This window comes from Protopterus annectens, chromosome 3.part1, assembly GCF_019279795.1.
Source record: "Protopterus annectens isolate FY-2018-M chromosome 3.part1, PAN1.0, whole genome shotgun sequence".
NCBI lineage: Eukaryota > Metazoa > Chordata > Ceratodontiformes > Protopteridae > Protopterus > Protopterus annectens.
The window spans coordinates 289,957,391-289,984,040 of record NC_056732.1 but is presented as its reverse complement, the minus strand read 5'-3'; the positions used below and the strand labels follow the sequence as shown (position 1 = coordinate 289,984,040).

Sequence of the window (26,650 nt, the reverse complement as noted above, 5' to 3'; positions counted from 1 at the left end):
CACTCTAATAATGGGTGACTTCAGCTACCCCACCATTAACTGGGAAAACTACTCATGTACCAACTCCTTAGCGCAACGCTTTCTGGAATTCATAAACTCCAATGCCCTAGATCAACTTATCCACACCCCCACCAGGGGCAACAATATCCTAGACCTAGTCATTACCAACATAAGTGACCGGTGTTCCACACCTGAAGTCAACTCCTCGTTGGTCCGATCCGACCATAAGCTAATCACCCTTGATATCCACATCCCACCCCCACCCCCATTAAGAAAACCACAGTAAAAAATTTCTCCAAAGCCAACTTCATGCTTCTTAAGACAGAAGTAATGAACTTCATGACACCCATGCAGATGGACAATACAGTTACAACTGCTGAATCCTGCACAAATGCACTCTATAAGCACTTACATGAGTGCATGGATCGTGCTATCCCAAACAGAACCAAGATGCTATCCTCCAAAAAAAGGAAGCCAATCTGGTGGTCCCCTGCCATAAACAAACTGTACAACAGAAGGAAGAAACTGTTGCAAAAGAGAGTAAAATCCCATGAGTGGAGGAGCTCCCTGGTCAGCTTCAGTAAGAAGCTGAGATCCCTTATAAGATCCTCCAAAGCTAGCTACGAAAATAAAATCACCACTAATTCCAAGGACAACCACAAAGCATTCTATAGCTATGTCAAGAATCTCAATGGCAACACACAGATCTGCTCTGAGTTACAGCACAAAGGCATGAAAATTACAGAACCAACTGATATTGCCAACATCCTGGTAGATAGGTTCAGTGCTAACTTTACCCCCCCCTCCACCCCCTAAAGGGCCCATATCTATACAGGAAGAATGCAGAGTCCCTGTAATCACAACTACACAGGTGAAAGCTGCACTCTATAAAGCCAAAAACACAGCATCCATGGGACTGGACTACATCCCAGGCTGAGTTTTACATGAACTTCAGAATGAACTGGCTCCTTACTTAAGCACCATGTTCAATAATAGCCTCACATTAGCCTTTGTGCCCACTGAATGGTGCACAGCAACAGTTATCCCACTCCACAAAGGGGGAGCCACCACTGATCCCGGGAACTATAGACCTATTAGCCTGACGATGCTGGTCTGCAAGGCCATGGAACATATCATCATGGAACTCATAAACAAAGACATTGGTAACCTCCAAACTCTGGATCCCACCCAGTTCAGGTTTGTGAAAGGCAGATCATGCCTCCTGAACCTGATCAACTTCTTTGAGGCAGTCACCAAAGCCGTAGATGAGGGTAAGGTGGTTCACACAGCCTATCTTGACCTCGCCAAGGCTTTTGACACCATCCCCCATTCTGGAATTATAGCTAAACTCAATAAACTAGGCATAGATCCCTACATCACAAGATGGGTTGCCAACTGGCTCACTGACAGAAGCCACACTGCAAAAGTTGCAGACTTCAAATCTGACCTCAAACCAGTGAGAGTACCACAGGGTTTCATCCTGGGACCGCTCCTGTTTGGTATCTACTTCTCTCTACTTCTCTGAAGTACAGGCTAACACAGAAGGCCTCTGGCTCACGAAGTTCGCAGAAGACTGCAAACTAGGAGCCATAGTCAAGTCCCCAAATGATGTGAACATCCTACAGAAGGGCCTCTCTGAGACAGATGCCTGGTGTCAGAGCCATGGCCTCAAGCTCAATGCCAAAAAGTGCAGGGTCATCCCTTTGGTAAAAACTCTGTACCCATGAACTACCACATAGACAGCAACCTACTTAACACCAAATGCGTGATAAGAGACCTTGGGACCCAGGTGGACAGTAGTCTCTCCTTTGATAGTCACATCGCCACAGTAGTCAGGAAGTCCTTCTACATGGCACACCTCATCATAAAAGGGTTCTCATCCAGGAAAAAAGAGGTCATTGTCCCTCTCTACTCGACACTCATTAGACCCATTATAGAGTACAACGCCCCTTTTGGAATGTACCTCACAAGACATCTGCAGCAGCTGGAAAGGCCACAGAAGTACCTCACAAAGAGGATTACTGGACTCAAACAAATGCCCTACACTGATCGTCTCAAAAAACTCCAGCTTTACTCCGTAGCATATCGCCTACTCCGAGGTGATCTCTGCCTAACATATAAAGCTGTGTCAAACCCAGAGGTGTTGGACATGCTACACCAAAGAAATCCCAATCCCTCTGAGCTACATGCTCTAGGGACCTAAACCTTGTCACCACAATAAACAGGACACGCTGGAGGGATAGATTCCTATCCCAGAGACTTCCCATACTCTGGAACAGGCTACCCATCTATGTCAAGCAAATTTCTTCATTAGCACTCTTCAAGAAAAATCTTGATGAGTGGATGGGAAATAGGAAATACACCCCGGGGATCACTTCTGTGTTTCTGCTCGACAGTGACACAGGAAAATAACTTTCTTGGGTGGCGTAAGCCAGGGAACCTTGTTGGCTAGGCTTACATAGGCCCTTGGGCCGATAACCTAATACCTACCTATGAACCTATGAACCTATGAAATAGGGAGAGAAGAAAGCAAGGATCCCTGATTGATCAACTGTCTTAAGAAGTACAATCCAAGAATGAAGTAAGGTGCTTACATATTGAGAAATGCCAGCCATGTGAAGCTTTAAAAATAGCCTTGCATAAATGTATATAATAAAATGACATTGTTTACGTATTAGTGGTCACTGAGGGGCCTGCTAATAATGAGAAAAATATCTGTATGTCTTGCACCCATGGGGTCTTACCATTCTACCAGTACAAGCTGAAACTGCAGTGGGCTAAAGAAGCTTTATGTGCTAGTAATATATTGGGAACCCAAACAAAAGGTTAATGATCTTCTCCAACAGGAAGTCCAAAGCAAACCCACCTCCTATCTCATTCTACTCCACTAATGGAAGATTAATAGAACCAGTTAACCAAACAAAACTACCTGGTGTCACAATAGACTGCTGATTGAGGGCTCAGTGTCTGTTATTCTAAAAGTGTATTAATTCTGGTTTAAGCACTTGGGCTTTCAAGCCAGTTATTTTACATTAAGAGGGTTCGTGGTCTGCACTCTTGTGGGAGGAGAGGCTGGACTCTGCCCTTCTGAGCTGGGAATTTCTGGTTAAAGGCTTATAGTGCATGCATATCTGAACTGTTTCTTACTGAAGTTGGTGCGCCTTGTTTGCTGTGGCATAGACTGGATTCGGGCCTGCTGGATCTAGCTTTGTTTGTGTAACTTGAACACTAATCCAGACATTCTCTAAAGTATTCAATGGTATTTATTACTGCTTGGTTGTAACTTGATTAAAGTGTAGCTATCATTCTAAGTCTTTTGGATTAAGCACTTGGGCTTCAGACCAGTTGTTTTACATTAGGAAGGTTTGTGGCAAGCACTGTGGTGGCAGGACAGGTAGCTTTCATCCTTCTAAGTTGGGAACTGCTGATTGAGAGCCCAGTGTCCAAGTGTATTAGTTCTGGTTTAGGCACTTGGGCTTCAGGCCAGTTATTTTACATTAAGAAGGTTCGTGGTCTGCACTCTTGTGGGAGAAGAGGCTGAACTCTGCCCTTCTGAGCTGGGAATTTCTGGTTAAAGGTTTATAGTGCCTGAATATTTGAACTGTATCTTACTAAAATTGGTACACCTTGTTTTCTCTAGCATAGACTAGATCCAGGCCTGCTGAATCTAGCTTTGTTTATATGCTTGTTGTTTGTTTGCTTGTTATTTCCCTGGAAGCTAATTCCACCTAATACGCAACTTCTCAGTGCTTCTGTGGATCACTAATGATATCTGCATTGCTTACTGTACTTATTTCCTTGTTTCACTTGAAAGAAAGTTACTGTTTGTCGTTTTTGCATTTAGTTACTTGTAACACATTGCACTCAAGTTACCTGGCACTTGCTCACTAAAGCAATTATATAAGTCAGCACTAAAAATTAAAAGCACTACACCCTCACTCCCCACTGGCCCTTGTTTTCAATTAAGGATTTCCTAATATTATTCTAGCATGTCCAAAGGTCAGTTGTCAATCTCCTCTCCGGTCCAGCTGGTGAATCTGGGAATCTTGAGGCAATGTTATAACTGCCTCATGTACACAGACAACCCTCTCCTCCTCCCACATAACACAAATACTTGCGAGAGATGCAGCTATTTAGCCAAACTGGAGGCTGAGCTCTCTCAACTCAGGACTGGCAAGACCAGACAGGAGGAGAAGGCAACTACACACACCACAAAACCAGCCTCACATAATGCTACCACTCCACTGAATCAAACACATAAACACACAAAGACATACTGGGAGGCTCTGAGTAAAAATTTACCTAAACAGCAGAGGCCTCCAAAGCAGACACCCAAACAACTGCTACCTCAAGACACCCCACAAGCAACACATAAACCACAAAAGCAGTGTGCAAAGCAGTCACAGCCCTTAAGGCCAAATACAACACCAAACATACTTGTCATAGGTGACTCCATAGTCAGACACACTGACGTCCCACTCACCAGGCTGAACAAGGAGAGGGTCACAGTAAGCTGCCTATCGGGCGCTAGAATCCGCCACATAACACAAGCACTGGTCACTCCACGGCAAGTACAAATATGACACAGTCATTGTCCATGCTGGTGTGAACGACCTGAGACATACCTCCCTGGACTACATGAAAAGAGACATAGAGGAGCTCTCTGATTATGTATCCCAGGCAGGTATGACCCTAACCCTGAGCAGTATCCTTCCTTCACCAAGAATGATGCCACAATATAGAGACAAGATGATCAGCTTTAACAATTGGCTTAATGCCTGGTGTCATTCAAAGGGGATCCAGTGTCTGTCTGCCTGGGATGACATGCTTGACAAGCCACGCTGCTTCGCAAGGGACGGCTTGCACCTGTCACCCCTGGGATTCCGGATATTGGCTAAGGCTCTTGCCAACCCCATAGTGCCTTTTTAGGCAAGGCTCAAATTCTAAACCTACCACCCTAGAAAACAAAATGGGAAGAAACTGAGGGTAATGCTGCCCAATGCCAGAAGGCTAAATCTCAAAATGCACGACTGAGGCCCATCTCAGTATGGAGAACATCGATGTCTGTGCTGTAACTGAAACCTGGTTCAAGGCTCCTGAGAGCACCCCGCACTATTAGGTTTTACCTCATATCATGCGTTTCGGCCCCAAAACCCGGACCACACCACAAAAGGAGGGGGTGTATCCATATTCATAAAGGATACCCACACCTCCAGGTTGGTGGCAACGCACGGCCACGGAAACCATCCAGGTGCAACTAACCATAGGCAAAACTGCTCTACAAATTGTAGCATGCTACAGGCCACCCTCTCAAACTCAGGAACCCCACACAGCCTTCCTGAAGACACTGGAGGGTATAAATGTATCTCCAAACACCATCATATTGGGTGACTTCAACTACCCGAATATAGACTGGGAACATTACTCAAGCCCTAACTTTCTAGCCCAACGGTTCCTGGAGTTCATAAATTCAAATGCCATGGAACAGCTAGTCACTGTTCCCACGAGAGGAGAAAATATACTAGATCTCATTGTCACAAACATGGGGACAAAATGCTCCACACCAGAAGTATATCCCTCATTGGTGAGATCTGATCATAAACTAATCTCACTGGAAATCCACATCCCGCCCCCACCCCAAACAAAAGACCATAGTGAAGAACTTCTCTAAAGCAAACTTCACACTACTCAAGACTGGTGTGGTATCCTTCAAGGCCCCTGAGCCAGTGGAAACCACAACCCAAGCTGAGGAAGCCCTTACAAATGCCTTCTATGAACACCTCCAGGACTGCATGGATCAGGCAATCCCAAATAAAACCAAGACTCTTTCCACAAAGGGCAAACGTCCAGTCTGGTGGACCCCAGCCATTAACAAACTTTACAATAAGAGGAGAAAGCTATTACATGATAGAACAAAATCCATAAAAGGGAAGTCACCCTGATCATTATTAGTAAAAAATACGAGCACTCATAAAATCAACTAAGGCCAATTTTGAGAGAAAATTGCCATGGATTCAAAGGACAATCATAAGGCCTTTTTCAGCTATGTTAGGAACCTGGGTGGAAACTCCCAGATATGCTCAGAATTAGTCCAAAATGATATAAAAATCACTGAACCCACAGACATTGCCAACATACTGGCAGACAGGTTCAGTGCAAACTTCACCCCCCTCTCCCCCCCAAAGGAGAGATAACTATCCCAGCCGAGTGTAGCCTCCCGGACGTCTCAAATGCACAGGTGAAAGCTGCTCTCTAAAGCTAAAAACACAGCATCAATGGGATCGGATGGTGTCCCGGCTGTGTGCTACACGAGCTAAATGAGGAATTAAACCCGCACATAAGGCAGCTGTTTAATCTCAGCCTTACCACAGGATACGTGCCCAAGGAGTGGCATACGGCAACTGTGGTCCCACTCCACAAAGGCGGCGCCTCTACGGACCCTGGTAATTACCGGCCCATAAGCTTAACAAGTCTAGTCTGCAAAGCTATGGAGAGGATCATAATGGAGCTCATAAACAAAGATATAGGGGACTTGCAGACATTGGACCCGACCCAGTTTGGCTTTGTCAAGGGAAGACCATGCCTTTTGAACTTGGTCGACTTCTTCGAAACAGTCACCAAGGCCATTGATGAGGGAAAGGCAGTCCATACAGCCTACCTTGACCTTGCAAAGGCTTTCGACACAATACCCCACTTGGGTATTGTAGAAAAACTTACCAGCTTAAATGTAAACCCATATGTCACAAGATGGGTTGCAAACTGGCTTAAGGACAGAACCCACAGGGTTAGAGTTGCTGGCGCTATGTCAGACTCCAAGCCGGTCACAAGTGGTGTCCCACAGGGCTCGGTCCTTGGCCCCCTATTGTTTGGCATCTACATCCCAGAAGTACAGGCCAACATGGGAGGACTTTGGCTGACAAAGTTTGCAGACGACTGCAAACTGGGCCATAGTGGAAAGTGCATCGGACACGGATATCCTTCAGAAGGACTCACGGAAACAGATAGTTGGTGCCAGAGCCATGGCCTGAAGTTAAACACCAAAAATGTATAGTCATACCCTTCGGGAAAAACAAGGTAACCCCAAGCTACCATATAGGTGGCAATCCACTAAGCACAGAAGAGGTTATCAGGGACCTGGGGACCCAGGTTGACAGTGGCCTTTCTTTTGACACTCACGTTGCTAAAGTGGTTAGAAAGACCTTCTACATTGCCCACCTGATCATGAAGGGTTTCACATCCAGATCTAGTGAGGTCATTGTTCCCCTGTACTCTTCACTTATCAGACCAATGATCGAGTACAATGCCCCATTCGGGATGTATCTCACCTGACATCTGCAGCAATTGGAGAGACCCCAAAAGTTCCTCACCAAAAGGATAAAGGGACTCCAAAATCTGTCATATGCTGCCAGATTGAAGAAATTCCAGCTCTATTCAGTCGCACACCGTCTGCTCAGAGGTGACATGTGCCTGACATACAAGGCCATGTCCAACCCGGAATTAATGGACATGCTCCACCTCAAAAAATCCAAATCCACCAAAACCACTAGAGCAAGCGACATAAACCTTAGCACGGATATAAATAGGACGTGCTGGAGGGATAGATTTATCACTCAGAGACTCCCTATGCTGTGGAATAAAATCCCAGTCCATGTGAGGCAGAGCACCTCGCTGACTCTGTTCAAGAGAAATCTAGACCTGTGGATGGGAGATCGTAGGTTTACCCCGGGAATCATCTCTGTGTCACTGCTGGACAGAGGGCACAACAAACTAATGGGCACAGTATTTTTTCATATAAGGGGTGGCATAAGCCACAAAAATTTGGGCTAGGCTTATAAATGCCTTAGGGCAGATAGCCTAGTATAAACCTATGAACCTATGAACCTATGAACCTAACATTTGATAAGCACATATCACTCACAAGTAAAAAAGTTCACATCAAACTTGGTGTACTACATAGGGCCAAACCTTACCTGAACCAAAACATCAGACTAGCCACAGCCCTATCCCACCTGCTATATACTCTCCTCTACTGTTCTCAAAGTTTCACTAACCTGCTCAAGTCTGATTTACATCTGCTTGATTCCTGCTATAACAAAATAGCACAATTTGCTGCTAATATACCCAACAGGACCCATCATTGCCTTGCTCTTCAAAAACTACACTGGCTTGAGTTTCCCAGTCTGTTATTGCTCAATCAGCTCACCACTGCCCACTGTATTATCCACAAACCTGAAAACTGCCCTGCACTCCAGCCTAGTGCAACTAAATACCAATCCCAGGGCCCTTAGATCATCTGATAATCTTATACTAAGTTACTTTGGTGACTCTCTCTTCTCCTATAAAGTAGCCAAACAGTGGAACCTAATACCACAGAATATCCTAAAAACACATATAGTCATAGTTTCAAGGAACTCCTAAAGGAACACCTTACTCAACAATGGCTATGCTCCTGTAATACTCCTGGCTAGTTTCTCATGCCATCAGTCAAATGTTTCTTTTCTGCTATCTTCTCCTCATCTTACTTCTATCAAATGAAAATACCACAATGGTTTATTTTAGTTATATATCTAATGAGTTTCATATTACTGTCTGTAATAAGGCTTAAGAAATATATTTTCTGTTTACATTCTCTTTTTGTAAATTGTGACTGTAGGCAACATTAGACTTTTTGTATATTCTTTGTAAATCTTTCTAAAAATGTTGTAATCTTTTTTGTACTATTGTTATCGAGCTTTTCGCCCCGGCTCTCTGCTGAAAATGGGCTACTTGCCCAGCTGGACACTACCCGGCTAACAAATGTAAAAGAAATAAATAGATAGAAACCTGCAGTACTTTGGAGCATAATACATGCTTTGTGAACCTTTAGAAGAGTACAGGGACCACAGAAAAGATAGTATTTGCCTGTGCCATTTAGAGATATCCTTAAGTAGAATTTGCATCCAAAAGGATTGTAAGCAATAAATATCTTTGGATACAGGATCATCTTCAGCTCTAAAGTTAGAGCCAATTTCATACAGTCCCGGATGTGCTCAGCAACAGTCTGCTAAATTCTCTTGCAGTTTACATTTCTGGTTCATGCTAGATCTAGAGCTAGCTATATACCTATATACTTGATAGCAGAAGTGCTGAAGGCAAGTCCATATGTTTCTCGATGATGTCAGAGATAAAATAACTAGTGGTGAAAAACACTGTTTTTTGAAGATCGACCTTGAATCCCATGTGTCATTGCTAATCCCTGAAAATTTCCCAACAAATTGGGATCTTTGCATTGGGTTCTGGGAGGAAAATTAGTAAGTCATCAGCATATAGTACTACATCAACTAACTGCAACCCAAGGAGGTGTGCAAAGGTGTAGAGGTCAACTGCTGTCTAAGCATTTCATCCAGAGGCTCAATGCCAAAACAAAAAGCAACAGAGCAAAGGGATTGTCCTGTGTGAGCAATTTTGAAATGCTTAAAGGTTGCAAAATATAAGGACTTAAGTGCACCACTGCCATAGAACAGCGACAGATACTTTTTAATCACACTCGCAAAATAGACATGGAATGAGTACATATCTAATATTTTAAATAAGTAGGGTCATCTGACATTATCAAAAGCATCTGTGGGTAATAGGGCCTCTGGGACAGAAGGTCCATGTATACTGTTTGTCAACCCTCCAAATTAGCAGCAGACAACCTCCCAAGTGAATACCTACAAATCGCAGCTGATGCTCTGGCCTACCCAGTATCCATCTTGATTAACTGATCTCTGTCAGAAAGTTACGTTTCCACACTGTGGAAAGTATCACATACAATTCCCCTTCACAAAGGCAGACCGTACACAGAACTAACTGATTACCGCCCCATAGCTATTCTCTCTCCACTCTCCAAAATACGAGAGAGATGCATACACTCTCAGGTCTCAGACTACCTCCTTACTAACAACCTCCTTTCCAGTACTCAGCATGGTTTCCAACCAAACCATAGCACCACCACTGCCTTACTCTCCTTTACTAACACTATCCTTCAGCATAAAAACAATGGCTATCTCTCATCTGCTACTTTCCTAGACCTATCTAAAGCATTTGACATGGTCCCACACAAACAACTTATCTCTGTCCTCAATAACTTAGCCTTCTCACAATCAGTCACCAACTGGTTTCAGAGTTACCTGTCTGATCGCCAACAATCCTTTGTATGGCAGAATGACATATCTCCCCAACTACCTGTCTCCACAGGGGTTCCCCAAGGATACATCCTTGGACCCCTACTCTTCTCTGTTTACACCAATAGTCTAGCTTTTGCCACCAAACATGGCACACTCATACAATACGCAGATGACTCAACCATCATCTGCTCAGCCCAGTCCCAACCAAAACTGCAAAAAGTCACACAGGAAGCCTTTTCCTCTGTTGAAACTTGGCTATCCGATGCCCAATTAATACTCAACTCAAACAAAACTAAACTACTCATCCTCCAACCCACCAAACATACTCAAAACAACTCTCACTTTAACATCACAGCCAAAGACAACACCACTATACACCCAACTGAACACACCAAATTGCTAGGAGTGGAAATAGACAATAAACTAAAATTTGACATTCACATATCAATGACCATAAAAAAGTCCACAAAAAACTAGGAGCGTTATACAGAAATAAGCAATTTCTCACCAAAGCAGCAATTTCAATAGCAAATTCCCACCTTATTTCCACCCTACTTTATGCCTCTCCAATATATACCAACCTAAGGCAATGCGATCTAAACAAGCTAGAGACCTGCTACAACAAAATCGCCAAATTCGCCACAGGGGCATCCTACCGTAGTCACCACTGTCTCTCACTTGCTGAACTGGGCTGGCTTGAACTCCCTCACCTCCTTCAGTGGTATCAACTCTCACTCGCCCACAAACTAGTAAACCATCCACTACATGTCCCATCCCTCCAGAATCTACTCCAACCCTATCGCACCACCAGACCACTAAGATCCAGCAACAAAAATCACTTGCAGATCACTAAAGCCAGTAACTCTGCTGGTGAAGCACTATTCTCTTGCACCATAGCCAAATTATGGAACTCCCTTCCACCCACAATTACTTCCATACCATCATTCACCCACTTCAAAACTTTACTAAAAGTGCATCTAAAAACATGTTGGCTATGCCCTTGCAACTCCCACTCTAATATCACCCACCCCATCCAACCACTACCGTTCTTTCCACTCCACTAACTACCTTGATTATAGCAAGCTCAGATGCTCATAAACCTAGTACTTATTATACAGCAGGAACTTCTCATTGTAACATTTATTAATGTCTGTTATGTACTTCACAGATAAAGATTCTAATTGTCTACTGATGTACTATGTTCTTCATCTGAAAATATGTTGTAAGTAATTGCTATGTTAAATTGTTAATTGCTATGTAATCCAATGTAACTACTGTCTGTTTATTTTAACTGTGGAGCTTTTCTCCCCGGGCCTCTGCTGAAAATGGACCTACATCCAGTCGGACACTCCTGGTCAACAAATTTAAATAAATAAATAGCTCTGCTTGAGGTATATTGTACCAGACAGCCTTCCTTTTGACAAAACATACATGTTGGCTGTGGACGAGTTTAGAGAGCAATGGGGTGAGATGGGTTGCCCAAGCAACCATGTAAATCTGTCTGTGTTCGGCAAGGAAACTGGTCTATAATTACCATGCTGAGATGGCTCTTTCCTGAGTTTTAAGAGCAACAGTGTTAGAGACTGCCTCCAAGATGGAGGCACTTTTAGTTACTGCAAAAGATGCTTGCTACAATGGCTTATTGGGAAGGGGTGTTTGTTTTGGATTGAAGGCCATCAGCCCCTAGACCTTATTTGGCTTTAAATGTCTAAATAAAAAGATTTTCAAGTGCTTTTCTGTCAGATTTGGGGAGCATAGGGAGGGTTGCAAATGCTATTTCCAGTTTCTGGTTTAGGAATGAGAGATATGGGGGGAGGGGCTCTGAATCTTAGTTGATCGACTGATAATAATGCCTGTATTTATCCAGTGTTCTAAAGATCGACGGGTATGCTTCTCCTGTCAACACATTGAACGTGTAAGGAGTACTTTGGGTACCATTAGCTCTGCAGTTTCTCGCTAGTCTTATTTTTAATATCTCTGAAGTGACTAAAAAACACTGTGGATTTCCCAAAGGGATGACACAATGTGAGTTGACAATATTCTTTCTGTAAGAGTTTTAGATCTTTATCTATATTCAACTAAACAAATGGCCTCAGCTTGCCACTTGGCATGGAGAAAGTCTTTTTAAGCATCCTGCAGAATATACGGGGGGGGGGGGGGGCTGTGTTTTCAGAATCAGCCATAATTTCCTGGGTCTAGAAAAATGCAGGCAAATCTGGCCTTCTGATACAATATGGGAACAGCCTCCAGCATTTGGATGGTGCTAGAAGTTCACTAAAAAGAAGGCAGCTTAGAGCCTCGTGATCAGATACAGGCAAGGAACAGTGCAAAGCCAGAATGCGAATCTAGTCATAACCCTATCAATTCTGCTTGACATGTTAAAATGTAAGGAGCACTGAGTAAACACCATATTGTGTTGATTAGCCAAAGCACTCAGGTCAACAAGAGAAAAATCCCTCGTCCAGCTATTGAGGAACTTTGGTGGTGCTTAAAGGCAGGGAGAGTTAGATGCAGTAGTGTCCTCAGGGGAGATAATACAATTAAAATCACTAGGATGAGGGTCCCTCACATCCTGTCCTGTATGTGATTAAAAATGGGTGCATCAGACTTAACATCCATAGCTGAGTGCAGGCAGGCGTTTACAGTAATAGCTACCTAATGTCTGAAACAAAGCGCCAATCCTATCAACACATCCCTGACATTGAGAAAGTGTTGAAAATGCAGACTTCAAATAGGGCTTTCTTGATAAGAATGGCTGCTCCCCTCCTTTCCCCAGAAGAATACACTGATGCAATTATAGCTCCTTACAGACAGCTTAGCATATAAGTCTGTTAAATGTTTTTCTTGAACTGCCAGGATATTAGGGAATTGATTGTATATTCATGTGTAAGGTCTGGTCTGCTTGATGGTTAAGTTAATCCAATTTAAATTTATACTCCTTAATTGTATAATAGAGCCTACACATACACACACACACACACACACACACATATGTATGTGTGTGTGTGTTTATATATATCTATATATCTATATATATATATATATATATATATATTTATAAATATATACATATAGATAGATACTGTAGGTAAAGATATATAATGTTTTAGACGCATTGAGATAACTGGACATCCACACAGGATTATTATTATCCAGCAAAGTGATACACCTCAGTATTACCTGATGCATTGATGCAATATCTTAATAAGCATCTGTCCCAGTAAGACAATATGAAATTTAAAATGTAAGAGAATAGGTCATTTAAAGGTTAGTAAGATATTTTGTGGTTCTATGTCTGACTATTAAAAACAATGAACCCATAAAGTAGGCATGTTAACCTCTTTGTTGCCAGTCCATTTTTTTTTGCAATATACTATTAAAAGTTTCATGATTTCTATGTGATTCTACAATAGCTTTAAAACAGATTTATTAGACCTCACCCCAAAAAGGGTAACCATGCAGTGGGACTATCTAGTGATCACCACTGCAAATACATAAATAAATACATATGTATTTCTTTCTTGTTTGCAAATCATATTTTTTTACTATTGTACACATAATCTCTAGCAATATTATTCGACTATCTGCTGGGATGTTGTATTAAACAACTTTTAAAAGTTAAAATATCAGTCTTACTGCTGGATTGTGTTGGCAAATTAACAGCACTATGGGAGTAACCCCTGTTTTTTATTATAAATAAACAGTGCAAGTTATATCACCACTAGCATAAATGCAGGATTATGTCTTGGCTGCTTTTCCGTCATAACTTTGTCAAGAGTATCAAACCATTTATAATTACCATTTCTTTTATACATATTTTCGTAAATGATGTCATCATTATTACATAACTTTCATTCATTTCAAAACTTTATTTAGATACATTTCACTGAAATGTGTAGTCCATGACAGCAGAACACTTCAAATTTGAAATGGCACTTGCCATAAATTTCCAGTAGATGGCAGCAAGCACATATCCTCTGATGAATCGCAGTCTTTTAAATGTGTAATTTTCTTTTCTCGTAAATTGTAAATATTCCATAACACTAAATTTACATCCATTCCTTTTTTCTAACAAACAGTTGCAACAGCCATTTTTATTTCTCTATGTCACCAAATTAGTCAGTAATGCAGCTCTAAACTGTCACTAGTATTTCACTATGTAAATGTGGCCACAGGAACACATTACCATGTATATTATACATGATGTTTTGCAATTAATACATGTGAAATTTATTTTATTTTCCATTTGATAACCAGGTGGGTACACTGGTCCAAAGAGTCTTTTCAAGTATGACCACACCAAAAGGTGAAAATCTACTTCTTCTTCTTCAGCTTTTCCTGGTTAGGGGTTGCCACAGCGGATCACCTGTCGGCTCATGATTGGCAGTGGAGTTTTACGGTGTCAAGTTGCCAGCCCGGCACTCAACCTTCCACAGAAGGCACAAACATGCACACACTCACACCTAGGACCAATTTAGTGTGTCCAATCCACCTACAGCATGTCTTTGGGATGTGGGAGGAAACCGGAGCACCCAGAGGAAACCCACATGACCACAGGGAAGACATGCAGACTCCGCACAGAAGGCACCCCAGCCAAGGATCGAACCGGAGAACCTCTTGCTGTGAGGTGGCAACGCTAACCGCTGCACCAAAAGGTGAAAATACAGGTAGCAAAAATAGTACTAACATCACAATAACAAACAGAACAAACAGAGAATGGCAAGGTATTAAATAAACTGCATTTTAATAGTATACAATTATAATATCAAATTATGAGGCATTCATAATATAACATGTTTGCTAGTCTAAAGCAGCTACTTGCCTGGCCAGACTTAGTAAATTAAGTTACTTTTGTTTTTCTCTTACCAGTTGTAATTGAATTCCTTCTTGAAATTATATAGTGTGTTGATATTATGGAATTTACCTAGCAAACTGGTGTACAGGGCTGGGACTATTTTTGAGAAGATTCTTTCTTAGGTCACCAATGATAAGGGGGAGTCTCAGGAAAGTAGTACTAGAGGGGTTTCTAGGGGAGCATGGGCTGTCTCGTAGTTGAAGCTTATTTCAAATAAGACAACCTAAATGCATTTTTGTCTGTGTTATTTATCATGTATATTATAACCACGCATTTGAATATGACCATGAGAATAGCAATGCTTTACATGTAGGCTTCCTGTAAAGATTATGATTTCATGCTATTCTGTATAGCACTTCCCACTTCAATAAGTTATATTAAATTGTTACTTATGACCTCATTTAGCACTATATGACTGGAAGAAATATGTAAAGATAGGTCAGCCAAAGGCCATCTACATTTGCCTTGACATCTGAGAAGTGTATCCTAGACATAAGGGGGCCCAGCACTGAACCCTGAGGTACTCCACTGGTGACTTGCCCATTTAATTACATACTGAACAGCAGCAGTAACAGCTAACTGGGCATTGCAGATCATCAGCATAATTCCCAGCATATAGCAGTCATCACTCTGTCCATCCAGCAGTGAAGGCTAGAAATATAACAGACTACCAGGTGATAATGTGGAGATTTTTCTTTGCTGCAAATAGAGCAAAAGAACAGTTATGAACATCTAAGCTCAAAAACAAAACTATATGGAATAATAATATATATAAGAGAGAAGAGGAACATGCCTTCTGTGACTGAGTAGCTCTACTACAGAAATGGCTGTTGTAAAATAAGGAGCAGGTTACATAAGTGAGAGAAATGCATCGACTGATTAGGGTAGGGGGAAATCAGAGAAGTAGAAGGAGACAGTCTGTTTCTTCCAGCACTTATTTAATAATTCCTCTCATAGGACATTTCACAACCACACACTATAGTAAGATGTTCATTTACTAGCTGAGCATGAGTGTTTTTTTTTTTTGATACAGTTCAAAAAAGCATTAAAACTGTATCTCACTAATAACTGGTTATGCTCTTGCACTTCACCAAGCTAGAGCCTCTACTATGTTAGACCCTACACCACCTTAACTATCTCACAACTCAAGAGGAACAGATTGGTCAATGTTCTATTACTGTAGAAACACATATAATATAATAAAATAGATTGTTATGGTTTAGATCCCAATAACCTTTAAGAAGTTGTTGGTTTACACATGACTCCCTCCAGCAATGATTGAGGTCATTATACATATCTCTTTAGATTAACAAAACTATTACTGTAATATTTCTCTGTTTTCACTAATTGTAACTGCTGTGTATGAATATATTACTATTAGTTAAGACTCACTGCATTTTGTATCTAAATATACTTTGTAAACTTTGTAGTTTTTTTTTTTGTTACATGTTATTCATATGTGTGGAGATTTTCTCCCTGGGCCTCCACTGAAAATGGACCTGTGTCCAGTGGACTATCCCAGTTAACAAATGTAAAATAAATAAATAATAAATATTCAATGCAGCTTCTTGACCCAAAGAAAATGGTTTATCGTGTGGAATCAGTACACCAATTCCATACTGCCTGGCATCCCCTTGCAATGTAGCATCTATCAAGATAGTTCAATACAGATCTTCTGTCTCTGAATATGTTAGCATTTTACAGTTCTTCTCTCTTCTTCAGTGCCATTGCAGATAATTCTATAGTAATATCCTTAATAGCAAACATATTTATGACTGGTTTGGAATAAACAATGAAAGAAACTGTGCCATACAAAAAATCATGAACATTTATTTACATTCTTAAAGAAGTATTTCCTCTATAATCTGACTTTTTTGTCATCTGTTTTCCATTCCATCTGACATTAATGTGCGAACCATATGTCTCCACTGCATAATATAAAATTTTGTACATTTTTGACAACTTGAGATTGTACAGTCATAGTCACTTCAATAACTTGGTCAGCTTCACATCATACTCTTATTTTGTATGATTGCATATTACTATGTCATCAGAAACATTAAAAATACCATCATGTTCCTTGAGTTTCTATGCTGCAGCTCTCTGGCATACTTGCAGATAGGTCATAAAATGGAGGTTTAAGAAATTCATATTTTCTCAAAGCCAAATTAAAATTTGCAATTTGGAACTTTTTCTTATCAAAGTTAATTTGCAAAAATTCCTGATCATAACTAAGCACAGACAAAATATTGCTCCTGACATTGCATGTACCACTTCTCCAGTTCTATTTGTACCTTTATTAAGAGCTCGAGCTCTATACACATGGCCTTTCTTCTGTATTCATAAAGTAACCATGCTGTCCATTTAACAATTCAGTAAATCATGCAGTCACATTCATGCGTTTTGTGCACTCGTACCATTTCACTTGTACTCTTCCGATCTGATGAAGCTTTCCTTGGAATACATACTGTTGATAAAACTGTATGATCTATATGAATATAGTGGACTACTGTCAAATAAGCAAAACAACAACACCATTAGACAACATAAATGTAGCTTCTACTCCCACATGTTGTGTCACCTTTATTTTAAATGTTATAAATAAAAACAGAAAAGTGTGGACAGTCTGCTACCAGACAATGAATGCTGGGATAGGGGCACTGCTGAATATGTTTGGGGCATATGAGAAGGTCCACATCAAATTTAAAACCAACTGGTACAATAGCTAAATAACCAAATAGTTTTCAAGACTAAACTGAAGAATACCAAGCCTTGCATATTGTCAGTATGCATCCAGACTGTCTGCTTACTGTTAGCAAATGAACCAACAATTAATTAATGGAGGCGATAAAGTGAAGCAGCCAACACAGCTTTATCATAGCTAACACTGAGAAGCTACTAATCCTAACCCAGATTAAAGCAAAAGAGTGTGAGTTTTACAGGAAAAATACTGGCTCTCCATTGGAGCACGTGTTCAAATTATACAAGTTATAGCTGTTAAAACAAAAGAAACATTCTGTGAGCAACAAGACATGATTACCAAGGGCTGAAAATTAAGTGATTTAAAGTAAAGCATACAACTACAGTGGAAAACATAAACTCACTTAGCAAAACTAAATGCAGTCTTAAAATGTAGACTAGGAAATAAAACTGCAAAGGAGTAGTAGCCAGGAATAATAAACTAAGCAGCTGATGTTTTCTGTATCACTGACTTTTGAAATAGTCACCACAGGTTTTCTAACACCCCTTGAATTGTGGTAGAGCATTCTTAAGTGTAGCCCCTTTTATATGTTTGTTCATTTTATGTGCATAACCATAGAATGACTCTAACAGAAAGTAGGTCTGAAAGGAGAGATGATAAGTCAGCAAGCAAAGGAGAGTGGTATTACTGAAACTGAATTCATCCTCAAGTCTTGGTGAGTTCCTTCACGAGGTGGACCCTGTTTTTCACAAAATCTCACCAAGATGACACAGATATATAGACTGTATGTAAGCCAAAAATAAAAAAAAGATAGCTGGGTCCACAAGGCCCAGGATAAAAAAGTACCCAATCCTGGCAGGTACACTGGGCCAGGACTGGAAAAAATGACAGTGTACAATCCTCAAAACACGGGAACATTTCTACAATGGGGCAAGGCCAGGCCTAGGGGGAGGATGACCCATCTGTCGTAGAAGGATGTAGAAGTCCACAAAAATCATAAAAACTGATAGGCCAAAGAAGAGCCATAAAGATGACAGAGTGGACTATCGAGGATAAGAAAGAAATTATGTATTGTTACTATTAAGTAAAAAGCCCAGAATTTCCAGACACAGGATATACAAAAAGATTAAGAGAGAAATTAGAGGAAATAAAAATACTTCCACAAGAAAAACTGTCAGAAGCCTCAAGTAACAATTTGTCTTCATTAATATAACAGATTTGTGAAAAACATTATATAGACCAATAAACTTTGATCTGTTTGTAAAAAGAAGCATATGTAGAAGTGCAAAAATATAAACAACAAAACCTAGAGATTTTTGAAAAGTATAAAAAAGAAATATGGACATGGGAAAGAAAGAGAGATTTGATATGGTGAATTTTTATCCAAAGCTGAAAGCCAAATGAATCATTACAAAACAGGTATCCCAAATATAGTCAAAGAGAAATACAGGCAAAGGCATCCGATATGGAAAAATTTCACAATAAAAAAATAAGATCAGAAAGAGGAAATGTAGAAAAGAAAATTAGCAAAGTAGATGTTAAAAAATAGAAGATGAAGTTATGGAATGCCTGTGAAGTGAAGGACTTGGTGTAGAAGGTCCAACACAGGTTATGTCACAACATGATGGAATGAGTCCCCAAAGTAAGAAGAAACAGGAAGATCAGGAAACATCTGAAGATGAAATAAGGACATGGAAAAGAAAAGAAGATCTAATACGGTTTAATATTTATTCAAAGGAGAAAGCAAAATGAATCAATGCAAAAAGAGCAGCACCAAAGATATTTGAAGACAAATACAGGCAGAGGAATCCAGACATGGAAAGCTTTACAATACAAAAAATGAGAAGACAAAGAGGAAAAGTAGAAAAGAAGATTAGCAATGGAGAAGTAAAAGAAATAGAAACTGAGGTTATGGAATACTTGTAAAGTGAAGGATTCAGTGTAGAAAATCTAACTCAGAACATGATGGTGAAACAGATATCCAAATTAAGGAGAAACCAGTGGAATGGGAAGCAACTGGGTAGTTGCCATATGAAGATATTTTGGAGCCTTCCACAGAAAACCAGTATAAACGTTCACTTGAAGCTGCAAAGCAAGGGAAGGAACAGGAAACTGTGGCAACTCTGACACAGTCAATGTTGAGGAGTGATAGGCCAGTGAGTTCCCATATGACAGAGCAACGTATGACACAGGCTGAAACTGAAGAGAATGTTCCATAGGAAGATGCTACAGAACTGTCTATAGAATGCCTGCAGGAAATGGAGAACAAAAATGTGCCTTTAGTTTAGGAGAAAATGAGAAGAGAAGAGTTGCTTGATTTATTAGCGATAGATAGACATATTCAAATAAATGAAAGAAATAAACTGCAGAAGGTCAATAAAACCCCCAAAGTCAGAAGTTTGATAAAACAAATGAACACAGTAATTAGGACTGTCCATAGAGGTCCATGTGTTATAACAGAAGTAAACAGGATATATTACCATGCAGCTAAATTAATTATTAACTGATTACGTTCTACCACAAGAACACAGGGTAGTAAGGCAAAGGAAGGGCAGAAATCGAATACCATCATGGAAGTATCGAATAGAGGAAACTATAAAGCAATTAAGACAAGACGTGTCACTCTTAGAAGACTATAGAAGAAGGAATAGATCAACAAAAATACTAAGAAAGATAGATGTGATAAAGCAATGTGCAGTATTAAAACAGACAAGGATCATTCATGCAGTATTGCAAATAAACTAAAAATTTCAGCACAGGCAGAAAAACTTAGAAGATGCATAGATAAATATAAAGGAAAAGTACAAAATAAGCAATTTATTGATTACCCTAAAAAGTTCTATAGAGAATTGGGAAACAAAGATAAATTAATTGAAAGACCACCCAAAAAAGAAGAAATAAATACATTTTGGAGAAGTATCTATGAAGATCCTGTGGAACATAACAAAGATGCTAAATGGATAGAAGTAAAAGAAAGAATAAGAAGTTTAAAGGTACAGGATATGAAATGGGATAAAGTAACGGCCAGAGAGATTGAAATAAAGTTAAGAAAAACCTCCAAATGGAAAACTGGCCCAGATGCAGTACCTAACTTCTAGCTAAAAGTATTAACATCTTTGCATGAAGATTTAGCCATGAGTAATAACTATTTATATGCGCACCCGAACAGACACAAACTTGGTTAACAACAAGAAAAACAATGCTCCTACTTACGAGTGAACCTGCAAGTTATCCTAAACAATGTAGACAAATAACTTGCCTTCTGATGACATATAAACTGTACACCGGAATTAATACCGACAAAGTTTAAAGTAATTTAGAAGAAAATTCAATCATGGCCATAGAACAAAAGGGTAATAAAAAAAAGTCATATGGAACAAAGGATCATCTGTTGCTAAATAAAGTCATAATGGAGAACTGTAAATAGGGGAAGAATTTAAGTATGGCATGGACTGACTACAAAAAAGCATTTGATAGTATCCCACATTTATGGATAAAAAGGTGCTTAAAAATGCATAAGATACACTCTACACTGATTAATTACATTACAGTGTCATGAAACAATGGCAGACCACTTTGCGATTAAGCCATGATAAAAGACAAATTATTATTCTAGGGATAAAAATTAAAAGGGGGATATTCCACGGTGACTCTCTGTCACCACTGCTATTCTGTCTTGCCCTTAACCCTTTAAGTTGTCTACTTAACAGGTTTGACCATGGCTATAATTTGGTTCATAGAAAACAACAAAGTGTAAAGACCTCTCATCTTCTCTTTGTCGATGATTTAAAACTGTACAGCTCATCAGATGAGGAATTGAAATCACAACTGCAAGTAATCAAAACTTTTTTCAGATGCTATAAGAATGCCTTTTGGTCTTGACAAATGTGCAAAAGCAACCTTTAAAGCAGGAAACTGCAGCACCAAGAAAACATCAGTTTGGGACAAGAACGTGATATAAAAGAACTTGAGCAAGAGGGAGTGTATACATATCTGTGAACTGATGAAAGGTCAGCAATAAAACATGAACAAATGTGAATAAAACTTAAAGAATATTTTAGAAGACTTAAATTCATCCTGAAAACAGTGTTGACATCTGGGAACAAAATTCAAGCTATAAACCAATTTGCTCTTCCTGTCCTAACTTACAGTTTTGGAGTGATTTACTAGCCCCAAAACATGTTGGACAGATTAGATAGGAACACAAGAAGAATGCTTCATGTTCACCAAATGATTTATAAAAATCAGTGCATACCAAGATTATATATTCCCCGTTCCAAAGGAGGTATGAGCCTCCTTGAAATTGATTACATGTATAGATCTACAATTATGGGACTGCACACAAATCTGCTGACCTCACAAGACCCAAACGTAGTGAAAGTTTTGAAACATGAGGAGAATAAATCTAAGATGATTTCCCTGCTTAATCTAGCAGAAGCATATCGGGGTCAAGCAGGAATGGAAATCAAACAAGAAGTAGATAAAAATCAGGCAGCAACTGAATATGGAAAAAAAAAACAAAAGAAAGAATGTAAGTTGAAGGATCAGATGAGAAGGCAAGAAATGTGGATAATGCATAAATATAGTTGTAAGTATAGAAAATTTCTGAAAGAACTTCATGTTGATCAGGATCAAATGCAGGAATGGTTAAGGAAAGGTGAATTCAAACCAAAATATGAAAGGTTAATATTGGCGGACAAAGATAGTGGGCTATGTACACACTGGTTTACAAAGTCCATTGAACATGTGGGAGAAACAGACAAATGTAGGTTTTATAAAACAGAATTGGAAAAAGTCACGCACCTTGTTGCTGGTTGTGATATACTAATGGCCGACGGATTGTATACTGAAAGGGACAATAATGTGGCACGACTGTTGCACTAGGGATTATGAAAACATTATCGTATTGAAGTGGCTGAAAAAACACTGGAAACATGAACCACAAAGCATCATAAAAAATGATGAAGTCTACATCACATGTACAATCACATGTCTATGACACCATTATCAACAGTTCAAATAATAGATGTGAGAAAACCAGATATAGTGGTCCATGAAAAGAAGAGAAAAGTAGCATAAATCATTGAAATCACTATACCCAGTGACTACAGTGTTTTTCTTACAGAAGACACAAAGTCATAAAATATCAAGATCTGGAGGCAGAAATGAGAGCAATGTGGAAGAAAGATACCCAGACAGTTCCAATAGTAGTAGGAGCACCAAGACACTACAGTCATATTTAGATATGTTACCAGTACATGTAACCCCATACAAACTGCAGAAGGAGTCATTGCTGGGCACATTGCAGGTGCTGCAAAGAGCACTTCTAGCTAACATCAAAGATTGAAACAATACTAATTTCATTAACTTTAATCATACTTTGACTTAGGAATGGGGTCCATTACTGGCATGGTATTAGAAAGCCAAAGGATTTGGAGAAATTAAAAAAAGTAGGACATTTTTACAGAAAACTGGTATGGAGTGATACAGCCACATTTACAGCCCAGATAACTCAATGTTTGATTCTTGGGCTCAGTCCTTGACAGCACAGGCAGAGAGGATGGTCATACTCTCCAGGAGGTGAAAGGACACCCACACACTACACAATGACTCCTCTCTGAGTCACCAGGTGGGCAACAATATTTAGATAGGGCATCCTGCTGTCATCAAGCCTTTTGTAGAATTGAGGGACAAGGAATGACTGATGTCAATTACTTTTCCAACCTTAGGCTGTCATTGATGTTCATAGGTAGTTACTAAGCTTGCAGTCCAGGGGACTATTGAGGAGACTAGCCCAAATTCCCTCCTGCCCCAAGCACTGTCTGGTTAAGTGACTTGCGTAAGGTAAAAGAGTAGGCAAACTAGCGCTGAGGGGATCAAACCTTTTACCACAAGAACTTCAGCTCACTGACTTAACCATCTGCACCAAATGCTGGAGAGCAGGAGGAAGGGAATTCAGGAAAACACTTCTGAATTGCAATGTGATGCTGCACCATGTGCCTCTACCTCTCTGCCAGCCCTGAACATGGGCTGTAGAGCATCTGGGGATGTATAGAGTACGGTAGACCTGGCAGATGAAGAGAGGCTCTTGGGGCAGGTAATGGTCTGCTGTGGGGAGAAAGAAAAAGTGTAGCAAACAAAACATATTGACCAAGACACAAATCATGACTATTGCTTCATACTCATTTACTGTAAGGCATCATAAGTTTTTATCCTGCACCAGATAGTTTTTGTAGGATGTTTAAAACATACCAGTATATTTTTATTTGTATGTGACAATGTTTTTGTGGTGCACTTTTAATATCTGAAAAAGACTGATGTGTGGAGGATAATATTGTGGCTCATTGCATTAAAATGTATTTATAGTACCAGCTGTGCCTTTTTGTATGTGTGCCTGTGAGTGTTTGTGTGTGTGTGTGTGTGTGTGTGTGTGTGCGTGTGTGTGTGTGCGTGTGTGCGTGTGTGTGTGTGTGTGTGTGTGTGTGTGTGTGTGTGTGTGTGTGCGTATGTGTGCATGTGTGTGTGTGTTTGGGTATGTCATTGGTCACATTATCTTTCACAGAATGTGCAGAATGCAATACTTTTTTATACTTATTCTCAAGCTAGTCTAGTCCTGCCTAATTTCAGAACTTTCCCGCTTGTGGTTCTATCTTTCTGATTCAATCTTGGCTCACTTAAGGGTTGCTATAACCTTGCAGCCATGGTTGCATCTGTTCTTTGTGTTTCTGGGAGTAAATCTATAACTGATATGGGGTATGCTGCCATAACTCCCAAAAATCTGTGCATTTCCTTAAGGTCATTGCATTTTGTTAATAGAAACATTTCTTTTTTCACCATTTCTGTGTAGAAGCACCAGAGTTTCCATTATAGTAACAGTGGTGCAGAGACTTCATAAAGTATCTTAAGGTGCTCATGCACATATTCCTAATAGCATACACTGCATTAGACTGTAAATATTCTGCAGAGATGCCTTTACCCAGAATTCTCAGCTACAACCATTAAAAGAACTTCATCTGGATCCCTGAGTTCTCTTCCACTAGTGATGATAGCAGAACAATAGGCATTAGCTGTCTATATTGTTCCAAGAAGTTATAGTACCTTAAATCACATCCTACTTGATCAGTGGACTTCTTCAGCAAAACCTATTCAATAAAAAATTAACTTAGAGCTATGAGATAAAGTGGAGCACCAAGCAACTTCCTTTGCAGTATAAAAGGACTTAAACAACATTGTGAGGTCACATGGCCTTGGCAGAAGTTTGCAAATTATGCTACAAATCATTTGTCAGATGATCAGCCCTTGATGGATTCATACAACCTGAGGTTTGCCGACCTTATTTCTACCCTCAGTATGGAAGCAAGATAAAATTTAAATAGATTAACATAAGCTAACAAAATATTTGAAATATAAATACAGTAGAAGGTGTTTATTCCCTTTTCTGTTCTGTTACTATTGTTAAGTTGACCTAGTACTACAAAATACATTTTAATACTGGCTAACAATTGCAAGTCTATGTAGGCAAGTACAAACTTCCATTTGCTACTACTTTCTGCAAAATTTGAGAAATACTATAATCAGCAATGTCAATTTACACCATCTAAGGATGCAGCAAACCATCAGTTAGTCAGAACGAAGATGATTACCATGTATAGTTTGGCCATTTTTCTGTTGGAGATATCAGCAACTTCATCATCATTGTCATCCCCGTCTGGTAGATCAGGTTTCTTGCCTATGACCTTAAAATAAAGCAAAAAATAAATAATAAGTATAATCCTTTATTCGTTTTTTAACTGTTTTTACAATATTTCATTTTTTTTTTGTTGTTGTATGTGGGAATCAGTTAGACACATTGATACTTGTTTAAATTTGTCCCCCAGATCATATTATTATACATCTAATTTAAATTATATCATACTCACTGTAATGCAAGAAGTTCAATTGTTCGTAGTTATTTTTTTCCCCATTTATTTTTCCTCATTACAATAACTGTAGTGGTCTACATGACACTGTGGAGGGACTCCTCACTATCTAGCACAAACTTACCTTTACAGTGCCCTTATTACCTTTGTGGTGATCAATGCAAATAACAAGAATCCTTTAGTTACAATGGACTTATTGAAGCAGCCACAGGGAATCTAATTCTGCTGTGGACTGTGTGCATGTGTGTGTGTGTGGTGTGTGCGTGTGTGTGTGTGTGTGTGTGTGTGTGTGTGTGTGTGTGTATGTGTGTGTGTATGTGCATGTGTCTGTGTTTGTGCGTGCATGCGTCTTTCTCGTTTGCTGCCTGTGTGTCCATATATAGATAGATAGATATATGGCATGGGAAAAATATGGATTTTATTCCTCTGGCTGATGGAATACCTGGTGAAATACACTGAATTACTCCTACACCAGCTCTCTGTTTAATACTTCATCTAGATTAGTAGCACTGTGGTCTCTTGACAGCGTCATTTACAACTGTTGCTGTATATGTGAAGTAAATCAGCTAAAGGCATCATGATACCAAAGCTGTATTAATAAGCCGAAAAAAATGTTATTCAAAATAATTTCTTTTCTTTCCAAACTACATTTTATCAGATTATGTAGGTTATCTGGACAGCTTTTAAATGGTATATGTTTGATTCCAATTTTTCTGAAATGATTTTGAAGCTAGAGTTTGCTAGATACTAGTTATATAAATTCCCATTGTGTGAGACAGTTAACAAGAATACTTTGGATTGCAAAGAAGTTTGGCGACTTGATTATAATACTAAGCAACCAGCAACAGGCTGCAATTATAGTAAATGAGCTATGCTCATGGGCAATTAATTGTCAACTTCTGTGAAATTTATAGCAAACAAATAAAATATCTGCATATAGTTCAATAGATAAAACCTATAGTAGACATTCAGCAAACTTGGCCCAGAACATTCGACTGTAGCTGGAAATTCTGAGTTGTGTTTAATC

At 39.6% G+C, this 26,650-nt stretch overlaps 1 protein-coding gene across 1 annotated transcript in view; it reads right to left on the bottom strand.

Moving 5' to 3' along the window:
- SCIN (scinderin) overlaps window positions 1–26,650 on the bottom strand; it is a 1,026,348-nt gene that overhangs the window by 558,383 nt on the left and 441,315 nt on the right. The window contains exon 5 of the mRNA XM_044066756.1: window positions 25,348–25,440. Coding sequence (XP_043922691.1) covers window positions 25,348–25,440 — 93 coding nt within the window. The remainder of the gene's footprint in view (window positions 1–25,347; window positions 25,441–26,650) is intronic.